Below are 12016 nucleotides of genomic sequence, written 5' to 3' on the forward strand. Positions count from 1 at the left end.
TACGCGAAGTTTGCGCTCTCCATGGTCGCCTTTTTCTTGCGCGGAAGCGTCGAAGGAGGGTTGGCTTAGGATCTCATGGCCCGGGGGGAGGGTGGAGTGGGGGGAACCAGATTTATGGGCGAGTGGAGTGGGCAGGAGACAGACAGACCAGCCTGCCAGGCAGCATGGAAAACAAAGGTCGCACACCATGGGGCTTCAACAAGCCACCATTCCTGGTTCTGAAGCCGGGGGGGGGGGGGCAAGTTCACACAAGATACTAAGATGGGGTGGGGTTGATAGGCTTGTGGTCCAGGAGGTGTGCAAGTCTAGATTACATCCGTTCTTCTTTCACCCCACCCAAGCCTTAAACTTCCTCTGGGTTTATCTGCTTGCCGCTAACCTATCTTTCAAAGGGTGGCAAAACTGGAGAAAACCACAGGAGGGCACCAAAGAAATCCCTTTCTTGCGTTGCTTTGCTGCCCTCTGGTGGCCCTCTGGGGTTTGGCACCCTACAGGCTGCAAGCCCTAGCTTTTCAGGCGCCTTGGACTGTGGATCCCCAAATCCCGTGTCCTACGGGGGCCATTTGGCAGCGATGGCCATCAAAGTCCGAGGACCTGGTGGGCATCGTATTGGTCGCCTGGTTTTAGGAGGTCCATGGTGTCAACTCGCAAAGCATCCCTGGACTGCTCTCGAGTTGCCGTAGGCAAGGGAGGATGGGAAACCGAGGAAACAGAATGGCAACCAAAGAGAGATGCACATTCCAGACTTATCTCTCTCAAGGTTGTCTCCCAGAGTTACCCACAGCGGCCGGAGGGGAGTGGTCTCTACAACCCGTGAAATTGCTCCGTTGGCGAATGTGATTGATGACACACTCGGGGTGGGGGGGAGAAGGGAGGAAACCGTCATGATTGGGGTGTAAATTATGTGGAGTTAGAGCTGGCTGTGTTGACCCAACACACAGAACTTGATTGGGAGGAACCTCAACGAATCCCATGGCTGTCATTTCACAGGTGAACTCTTGTTGACACTCAGATTGATTTTATTTTGGAGATGTTTCTCCAAAGTTCTCTTCCTTTCATGATTGGTCTTTGCACATCGACACCTTCATCCTATGCAAAATATCTGTCGAGGTGCAATGCATCTATCCCCACTTCCATGGGCTGTCCATCAGCCCAACCCTGTAGAGTTCTTGACATAGCTGAGTCCTTTTCTTATCATCTTCTTTTAATGACCCCTTGCGGGGTGGAGTCTGGGCAACTGAATGGAGCTGAGTGTTTACTGGCCGGATGCCCTTCCTGTCGCCAATGCGGAATCATATTCAGCAGATATATTCTCATCGTGTCCAGAGAGAGAAATATCTGCTTCCACCTAGGACTGAACCAGGGGTGAAATCCAGCAGGTTCTGACAGGTTCTGGAGAACTGGTAGCGGAAATTCTAAGTAGTTCGGAGAACCGATAGCAGAAATTCTACATAGTTTGGAGAACTGGTAGTGGAAATTTTGAGCAGTTCGGAGAACCAATAGCGGAAATTTTGAGTAGTTTGCTACCTCTGGCTGGCCCAGAGTGGGGTGGGAATGGAAATTTTGCAATATTGTTCCCCTGGAGTGGGGAAGGAATGGGGATTTTGTAGTATCCTTCCCCTGGAGTGGGGAGGGAGATTTTGCAATATCACTCCCCTGGAGTGGGGAGGGAATGGGGATTTTGTAATATCCTTCCCCTGGAATGGGGATGGAATGGAGATTTTGCTATATCGTTCTCCTGGAGTGAGCTGGGAATGAAGATTTTGCAGTATCCTTCCCCTGCCACACCCACTAAGCCACGCCCACCAAGCCACACCACGCCCAAGTCACGCCCACAGAACCGGTAGTAAAAAAAATTGGATTTCACCACTGGATCGAACTCCCAGTCTCCTGATTGTGAGGCAAGAGCTCCGCCTCTAGGCCAACGCCCCACTCTTGTGTCCTTCTCTTATTACCTGAGAAATCAGGTGATCTGCAGAAGGAACAGCTCCTCCCTCGCTTTCCTGCTTCCTTTTTGTAGACCATCTAAGCAGAAAGTCAGAGTGACACAGCATAGGTATGACATGCAGCTGATCAGTGACGTAATTGAAGACCTGGAAGAGAAGTTTCCTCTCTATGTTCTACTAGATTCACTTCTTCTTAGCTGTCACGAGTGTTTCCAGGATTGCTGTGCCTACTTGCCTACTCACAAACAGTATGGTTTCAATCAACCCATCTCCTGTTTGTAATTACCTGCAAGCCTTCCCCGCCCTAGTTAATTGCAGGTTAACTCCCCATATAAGCAAGGACCTTTTTGCTTGCTACTTGGGCCTAGACTCCTGGTTTAGGCCTAAATGTACAGCTCCTGCAGGAAGCTCAGTGCAATGCCGCAGATGGGAGAAGAATGCAGATAAGGACTCCAGACGCCGTTGCAGAGAAACTCCCACGGATGCTTGCCTTTTGCTGTTTTGAAGCACGCAAGCTATCATCGGGACTGCTGCTGGACCTTTTTCCTCCCACAAGCTTCAAGCAATGTTTGCTGTTTGAACTGTTTTTACTTCAGGTGACTTTCAGCTGTGAAGTTTGTGCTGCCCCCATTTTGATTGCCTTGATGATGTATCGACGCCGAAGCTGCTTACCTTCATGCTAGCTTTATTCTCTTGTGAACTGTTTCGGTATTGTGGAGAGGGATCTAGGGTGATAGCCTTGCTTCACATACCCAGATAAGACTTTGTTTTAATGTGCTTTCTTAAAGACATAGTGCTTTTTAAATGTTTTAAAGTAAATTATATTTTTACACAAGACGCCTCTGTCAGAATTATTTCAGTCTCAGTGTGTTTGCTCATGAGCTGGTTCACGGTCCGGGGTACCCCTCAACCCTATTTCATAACATTAGCTTGGTTCACTGAGCCAATATCTCTTAAATGTTTAGGTCTTCTTGAAACAGGTTTACCTTTCGGAATCCAAGGAAGGCCATTGGCCAAGCCTCTATGTTGCTCAAAGCTTCAAGGGGGCCATCAGCCAATAGCCTGGGGAGGATGGGACTGATGGTGACTCCTTGGGCATCTGCCAAGGTACCAAAGCTAGCCAAGGGTGATGCTGGCTGTCGATTTGGGCTGGAAAGGTGAGACAACTGCTCCTCACCTTTTTTGGGGGGGAGCAAAAAAAAAAGTAACATTTGGAGGAGAAGAAGACATGAACTTACTCTCCAGGGACGTGGTAGCTCACCAGGGACGCGCCGTGGCTCAGGGGCTAAGAGGCTGAGCTTGTCGATCGAAAGGTCGGCAGTTCAGCGGTTCGAATCCCTAATGCGTATACAGGGTGAGCTCCCATTCTTCATCCCAGCTTCTGCCAACCTAGCAGTTCGAAAGCACGTAAAAAAAAAATGCAAGTAGAAAAATAGGGGCCACCTTTGGTGGGAAGGGAACGGTGTTCCATGCGCCTTTGGCGTTGAGTCATGCCGGCCACATGACCACGGAGATGTCTTCAGACAGCGCTGGCTCTTCGGCTTTGAAACAGAGATGAGCACCGCCCCCTAGAGTTGTGAATGACTAGCACATATGTGTGAGGGGAACCTTGACTTTGAGACATGGTACGAAATTGGGGGAATGGCCAAAGAGCTCCCCCAAAGTCAGCTTGGCAAAGAGGCCCCATCATTCAGCATCAAGACCACTGTACAGGCCCCTTCTGAGACAGATGGATACACCCCCTCCCCCCGGGGTAGTGAGGTCACTAGGGAAGAAGACTTGGAAGGGCTGAAGCCATCCTTGGAGATCTTCCAAAGTGGGTTTTGAAAGAACCAGTCGAGTCCTTTCTCTGGAAGCTCTTTATTCTTCTCAATCCAAATTCTCCTCCTTTCTTTGCCCCACGTGGGGTGGGGACCCTTAATCATTTGAGGAAGGAGCTCTTGATTAACCCCCGCACCCGCCTGGATTGGGTTGGCCTACAGAGCACCCAAGATGGACTGCACCGTCTACAGCTCTGGAGGACAATGGTTGCGGGAGGACACAGCTCGTTTGGGAGAAGACTGGATGGTGCCCCCTCCCCCCATGCTGTTCTCTCTGACTTTGAGGGACTCAGTGCCGCTGATTGCAATGTCCGCAGGGTTGAGGTGTCCACCTAGTTTTTGCAATGCCACCACCTAGATGTCCTCTAGAACCTCACCCATCCTTGCTTGCCAAGTGGCCTATTTCTAGGGAAATTTCACTCAGCTTCATCTCCTGGGTAGCCGAGAGGTCACCAATAAAATCACAAGAGGTGACTTGGGTTGAAACTTGAATACTGATCTGCAGGGACCGGGAGAACCTCCGAGAAGAGACCTTCCGAGAAGAGCCCTACTTTCAGTTACAACTGGCCCACCGCCTCCTTTCCAGTTTCATATAGTGTGGCTTTCCACCCACTGACACAATCTCTGGGCGTAGTAAGAAGGTTCGACTGTAGAGAATTGCTGACCCCGGTAACGGATGCTCTTCCATAAGCATTCCAGTTTTTTGCGGAAAGTGAAGACCGTGAAGAGGTCAATGATGCCTACGTAATAGCGGTAGTCCGGCCCGTCGATCGTGTGTAGAGGGTTTTTGGAGGCGGGCAGCATCCGGCGATGCTGTGCGGCGAAGGACTCATTGGTTAAATCGGAGGGGATGGAGGAATGGAGCGCGCTGCCCACGATGCAGCTCATGTCCTCGTAGCTGTTCTGCATGAGGAACGGCGTTACCACGTTACGCATAAAACCCTCGCTTCGGATCAACTGCTCCGGTGGTCGGTCGGGTCTCAAGTAGGGAGACAAGTAATCTGGATAGAGCCGGAGGATATGCTCATAACTGGAGGAGCTGCTGGAAGACGTGTTGGAGGAAACTCTGGGAATGTTGCGGCGAGGATACTCACAGCTGAGGGACCTGGTGGCAGGGGGAAAAAAATGGAGGTCAGACGCACCTGTGTTCCAGGTGTCTTTGCTGACGGACGTTTGTTTAGGGACCGTTTGAACTTACACCGGCCCTGAAAAAAGTGACTTACGACAGTTTTTCACACTTATGACATTTGTAGCATCCTCGTGATCACGAGATCAGAATTTGGATGCTTGGGAACCTGAATTCACATTTATGACCGTTGCAGTGTCCCGGGGTAATTTGATCCTCTTTTTGGGACCTTCTGACAAGCAAAGTCAATGGGGAAGCCAGATTCACTTAACAACCATGTTACTAACTTAACAACTGCATGATTCACTGGGGAATTCTAGGAGTTGATAGCTACCCATCTTCAAGCGTGTTGTATGGGGAATTCTGGGAGTTGAAGTCCATATAGATATCAGGGTTAAGAAACACTGTGTTAAGGTAGGAAGTAATTCTGAGTTGTTGGAGGATAGAGAATGAATGAATGAATGAATGAATGAATGAATGAATGAATGAATGAATGAACCAGCCAGCCAGCCAGCCAACGATCCCTCCCTCCCACCCTCCAACCATCTATCCATCCATCCATCCAACCAACCAACCATCGAACAACCAACTAACCAATCATCCATCCATCCATTCATCCCTCCCTCCCACCCTCCAACCAACCATCCATCCATCCACCCAACCAACCATCCCTCCCTCCCTCCCAACCATTCATCCAACCATCCAACCATCCATCCAACCATTCCTCCCCCCTCCAACCATCCAACCAACCATCCATCCCACCCTCCCTCCCACCCTCCAACCAACCATCCATCCATCCACCCAACCAACCATCGCTCCCTCCCTCCCAACCATTCATCCAACCATCAAACCATCCATCCATCCATCCAACCATCCCTCCCCCGTCCAACCATCCAACCAACCAACCATCCATCCCACCCTCCCTCCCTCCCTCCAACCAACCATCCATCCATCCACCCAACCAACCATCCCTCCCTCCCTCCCAACCATTCATCCAACCATCCAACCATCCATCCATCCATCCAACCATCCCTCCCCCCTCCAACCATCCAACCAACCAACCATCCATCCCACCCTCCCTCCCTCCCTCCAACCAACCATCCATCCATCCACCCAACCAACCATCCCTCCCTCCCAACCATTCATCCAAACATCAAACCATCCATCCATCCATCCAACCATCCCTCCCCCGTCCAACCATCCAACCAACCAACCATCCATCCCACCCTCCCTCCCTCCCTCCAACCAACCATCCATCCATCCACCCAACCAACCATCCCTCCCTCCCTCCCAACCATTCATCCAACCATCCAACCATCCATCCATCCATCCATCCAACCATCCCTCCCCCCTCCAACCATCCAACCAACCAACCATCCATCCCACCCTCCCTCCCTCCCTCCAACCAACCATCCATCCATCCATCCATCCATCCATCCATCCATCCAACCAACCAACCAACCAACCAACCAACCAACCATCCCTCCTCCCTCCCCTCATGCCATCTGATCTTGCAAACCTCTGATGATGTTGAGGCTAATGGGATTCCCTTGGTTTTGATTATGATTTATAAAGCCAAGATTCAGAGTGTTACACACGGGGCTCCTCTACCCACCCACCCACCCATCCTGGCAAAACTCTCACAATCTTGTCCTGGCTAATATATTTCCCAGCGTGTTGTCCAGGAACTGGTCATCATCATGGAGAGGTTGCAGGCCCACCAGCAAACTGTAGTCAATCACATGCAAAGCTTTGAGGAACTGGGTGTCCAACTTCACTTGTTGCAGCAACCAGGTCTGCTCTTGATCTGGGTGGAGGAGAGAAGGGGAGAGGCTTGATGCCCTCTGGACCCAGAAAGCAGGGATATCTCCCAATGGTTCCAGAATCAGATCAGCTCTCCCACCTCCTAAGAACTCCGATGCCCTTGTAGCCCTCCAAACGTTGGCACCCTCAGTCCCTTTTAAAACAAGGGTTACTCTATACGTAGCATTTTCAGCCTGAAATATTCCCATCAGATTGCTCCAATCTTGCCAGGAATATACTAAAATTGTTCTGTTTTTATTGGAAATGTTCTGAGTTCTAGCGAATTTGAGTGCCAAGCTTCCATGCTCCAAACAGCTGTAGTTTCAAACTACAAAGGTTTCCAATTCTGAGCATGCTACAGGCCAGCAAATATTATTATTATTATTATTATTATTATTATTATTATTATTATTATTATTATTATTATTATTATTATTATTATTGATGATGAATCTTCCAGGGGGACTCACTTTCACTAGTACTGTTCAACATCGCATTAATTCCATTGATAATAATCCTACGAAACACAAAACTGGGATACCACCAAATCTCAAGCCAACATGGCAAGATAAACCATCTACTATACATGGATGACTTAAAAATGTATGCGAAAAGCCTCACTGAACTTAAATCAATACTTAACACAGTTCAACTGTTCAGCAGCGACATCAAAATCAACTTTGGACTTGAAAAATGTGCTATATTATCCACGCAGCAAGGAAAAATGAAAAAAATAGAAGGAATAGAACCTGGAAATGGAAACATAGTAAAAGCATTAGCAAAGTATGATGGTTACAAATGCCTAGGCATATTGGAAACAGATAACATCTTGAATGGAAAAGTCAAAGAGTCAACGCAAAAGGAATACATCAGGAGGGTCCGCAAAATATTAAAATCAAAACTGAATGCTGGAAACATAATTAGAGGCATTAATACGTGGGCAGTTCCAGTGATACGCTACTCAGCTGGAATCATCAACTGGACTTTGGCTGAACTGGAAAACTTGGACTGGAAAACGCGCAAACTTTTGAATATGTACCATGTTTTACATCCATGAAGTGACATCGACAGGTTGCACCTGCCAAGGAAAATAGGGGGCAGAGGACTATTGCAAATCCATCAAACTGTAGAAGAAGAAAAATGAAGTTTGAATGATTATGTGAACCAAAGTACAGAAAAATTGCTGCAGGCTATGAAAATGGAGAACATTATAAAAACAACAGAAACAAAGGCAGAATATAAGGAAAAACAGCCGGATGACAGATTAAATAGATGGAAACCCGAAGCTTTGCACGGACAGCACTTGAAAAATATTGAAGGAACATGTGATGACAACTTGACATGGGCATGGCTTAAGATGGGAACCATCAAGAAAGAAACGGAAGGTTTAATACTGGCTGCTCAAGAACAAGCACTACAAACTAATGCCATGAAAGCAAAGATACAAAAATCCACCGACAATCCAAACTGCTGACTTTGCGACGACAAAGTCAAAACTGTTTCACATTTAATATGTGAATGCAGCAAAATTGCACAAACTGATTACAAAGCTAGACACGAGTTGCTAAATTAATCCACTGGTCATTATGTAAAAAATACGACTTATCCCAAAAATCATGGGAACATAAAGTGGAAAAAGTTATAGAAAATGAGAAAGTGAAGATCTTGTGGGACTTTCGAATACAGATGGATCGTCACTTGGAACACAACAAGCCAGACATCACCGTTGTCGAAAACTGAAACGTACAATTTATTGACATCACGATACCAGGAGATGCCAGAGTCGAAGAAAAAGAACTGAAAAAAATCATGAAATATCGCAACCTGGCCATCGAAACTACACGGCTATGGATGAAACATGTAACATTGATACCCATTGTCATCAGGGCACTTGGTACCATGTGCAAGAATTTTATAAGATACATCAACAAACTGCAGCTTCCTGCAATAACACCAGCGGAACTGCAAAAAAACTGCGCTACTTGGAACATCATATATCTTAAGAAGGTACTTGGTTGATACCTAGGACGCTGGCAACAACCCGTATCAACCATTAACACCAGTCAATGATATCTGTGATGCGGTTTTGAATGTTCAGTTGACTGAGTTTCATGTTTAATGAATAAAGTAAATATAATAATAATAATAATAATAATAATAATAATAATAATAATAATCAGAAGGAGAAGGAGAAGGAGACGGAGAAGGAGAAGGAGAAGGAGAGGAAGAGGAAGAAGGAGAAGAGGAGGAGGAAGAGGAGGAGGGAAGAAGAAGAAGAAGGAGGAGGAGGAGGAGGAGGAGGAGGAGGAGGAGGAACAACAACAACTGGAAAGTCCTTGTGCTACTCTATGTTATTATTTATCTGGAATTAAGTCAAAAGACATGGTAGCTGGATGCCATCAAAGTTGGCATCAGCCAGAGCATAGAACAACTCCAGAAGATCTGGAAAGACTTGGCCCATAGAATCGCCAAGAATCAGACACAACTTAATGGGCAACATCATCATCCCCATCATCAAGTTAAAAAAAAAATCAAATTTAGGGTTCGACTTGGCCCGATATTCAAAACTGGGAATTACGGCCTCAGACGTTCTTAGCCAGTATTAAATATCTTGCATGGGATATTTCTGGAGAATCGGTAGCGGAAATTTTGAGTAGTTCGGAGAACTGGTAGTAAAAATTCCGACTGGCCCCGCCCCCATCTATTCCCTGCCTGCCAAGTCCCAGCTGATTGGGAGGAAATGGGGATTTTGCAGTAACCTTCCCCTTGAGTGGGGTGGGAATGGAGATTTTACAGTATCCTTCCCCTGCCACGCCCATCAAGCCGCACCCACAGAACTGGTAGTAAAAATTTTTTGAAACCCACCATTTCAGTTGTATAATTTTAGTATGACATCCTAACTGATCCAAGATTTCAGATCACATGTACCGTGGCGAGCAGAAACTTACTAATTGTGATCACCTTGCCTCCAAAGTCGCAGTCCTTAAAAACGACAATGACTTCACTGCTGTCTACCGTGGGCTCTGTCCAGCGTCCGACTTGGCACCCTTTGATGTCATACCTGCAGGAACACATTAAATCGGGAACATCAGTCCACGTGGATTCAGCTTGTAGTAAGGATAGGGTTAGAGTGTTCCTCAGCCTGGAACAACATCCAGACGGGTTCGGGTCCCAGAATTCTTAGCAGTGGCTATAAATTCAGGGGAATTCTGGGAGTTACCCATCTGTAAGATGCTTTATCATTGGTTGATGGCAAGGAGGTTCTACATCTCATCCCAAAGAGATCTAAAAGGACAGCTAGGAATCCAGTCCTAAAGGAATATGTTTTACGGCACTGAATTGAGTGCTTGAGTCTTCTTGAGAGAAATGTGGAGAAGATAGACTCATGGACCTCATCTTCAGCCAAGCTCGGCCATCTTCCATCTCTCAGAAACCAGTGTTGGACAACTCACCGTTCGTTAATCTTCTCATGTGGATAGAAGACGCTTTGCATGATGATGAAGTATCTCTACGGGGAGAAACAGAAAGGGTGAGCGGATGGGCAGGTTGAACCTGATGGAAGAGTTGAAGGGTCAAAAGCCAAGGTTGGTTCTCGAGAGCCATCAAAAATAATGGGGAGGTGGGAGATCCCAGAGGAAGACCAGCCCCGCAATGAACATCTCTCCCTCCCTCTGTCTCTCTCTCTTGGAAGAAACAAGGAGATGAAAATGAGAGTGTTGAGATCTGTTTCTCTCTATGTCTTCCTCTCTCTGTCCCTCTCTCTCTTTCTGTCCCTCTCCCTCTCTTCCTCCCTCTTCCTTTCCCTCCCTTTTTATCCCGGTCTGTCTCTGCCACTCCCCCTCCCTTTCTCTCTCTCCTCTCCCTCCCTCCCACTTTGTCCTCTCTGTCTCTCTCTCCCCTTCTCTCCCTCACTTCCTCCCTCCCTATCTATCTGTCTCTGTGTGTCCCTCTCTCTCCCTCCCTTCCTCTCTTCCCTCTTTGTATCTGTTTCTCTCTCCCTCTTCCCTCTCTTTCTGTCTGTTTCTTTTTTCTCTCTGTCTTTTTCTCTGTTTCTGCTTTTGTTTCTCTCTCTCTCTTCCCTCTCTTTCTGTCTGTTTCTCTGTTTCTCTCTCTCGTCTCTCTTTCTCTCTCTCTGCTTCTCTCTGTTTCTCTCTCTCTTCCCTCTCTTTCTGTCTCTGTTTCTCTTTGTCTTTTTCTCTCTCTGTTTCTGTTTCTCTCTCTCATGGAAGAAACGAGATGGAAATGAGAGTGATGAGATTTTGGGAGTGGGCTGGTCACGGCTGATTCACATTAAGAGGAATTTGATCATACACTGCAAATTTTGGCTGGAGTTTGAAGACTGCCTACCTTTTTCTCTTGAGGGGCAATGATGCTGTAAACACCTGTGGGGCAGAGCAAAAGACGAAACACTTGGAAGAGGAAGATGTAGCTCTTCCTCTTGAAACAGCTTTTTGTTTCTTTTCCGCTACCCGTTGAGTTGGCCAGCGGATGGCTCAGCCTTACCCAGGAATTTCACAAGGATGGAGTGCGGGTATCTCTCCAAGTGATCCAGGTATTTGGAAAGGTTAGTGAGGAGGAACCGGATCTCGCGTTTCCGTTGCGTCTTCAGGAAATAACGCTTGTCGAACCTGCCAAGGGGAGAAGAAACGGCTACAGCAAGGTAGATGGGTGTGTGTGTGTGTGTGTGTGTGTAAGGCTGTTCACCCCTCTTTTCCAGAAGGAGCAAGACTTTTCTTGATGTGTTTTTGACGTGCTCTTTGAAAAGAACAACACAAACTCTCATTTAGAGGATGTTAGTCAATAATGTTGTGTTGACTGGAGGGCAAAGGAGGAGGGAAAATTCAGGAATTGAATAAGTAGATACTGTATTTAGCGGGGGGGGGGTTCCTCCCCCTTTTCATCTTATTTTAGTATGTATAAACAATAATACAGTGGGGAATTAATGATAGATAGATAGATAGATAGATAGATAGATAGATAGATAGATAGGATAACGATAGATAATGATAGATAGATATAGATGATAAACAAATATAGATGATAGATAGATAGATAGATAGATGATAGATAGATAGATAGATAGATAGATGATGGATGGACGGACGGACAAGCTGTGGATGGTTGGATGAATAGAGATAGACTGATAGCTAGATGATAGATAGCTAATAGATAAGTAATCATAGATAGATAGACAGATAGGTCGCAGATAGACAAGCCAGATGGATGGATGGTAGGTTGAGTAGGTGGATGGATGGATAGAAATAGGTAGATTGATTGATAGGTGATAGTTAATAAATAGGTAGATCATAGATAGACAGATA

The 12016-nt window shown here is 46.7% G+C and overlaps 1 protein-coding gene across 2 annotated transcripts in view; it reads right to left on the reverse strand.

The window, feature by feature from the left end:
* Positions 1-3790: 3790 nt before the first annotated feature.
* PIP5KL1 (phosphatidylinositol-4-phosphate 5-kinase like 1) overlaps positions 3791-12016 on the reverse strand; it is a 14215-nt gene continuing 5989 nt past the window's right edge. For both annotated transcript variants that reach the window (XM_060684075.2, XM_060684074.2), the window contains exons 5-10: positions 11199-11323; positions 11043-11077; positions 10148-10203; positions 9644-9756; positions 6537-6699; positions 3791-4871 (exon numbers count right to left, since the gene is read on the reverse strand). In XM_060684075.2, the coding sequence (XP_060540058.1) occupies positions 4355-4871; positions 6537-6699; positions 9644-9756; positions 10148-10203; positions 11043-11077; positions 11199-11323 (1009 nt within the window). In that variant the 3' untranslated portion in view covers positions 3791-4354. The remainder of the gene's footprint in view (positions 4872-6536; positions 6700-9643; positions 9757-10147; positions 10204-11042; positions 11078-11198; positions 11324-12016) is intronic.

The sequence above is a fragment of the Pantherophis guttatus genome, chromosome 16 (assembly GCF_059756535.1).
Source record: "Pantherophis guttatus breed Tessera chromosome 16, ASM5975653v1, whole genome shotgun sequence".
NCBI classification, from domain to species: Eukaryota; Metazoa; Chordata; class Lepidosauria; order Squamata; family Colubridae; genus Pantherophis; species Pantherophis guttatus.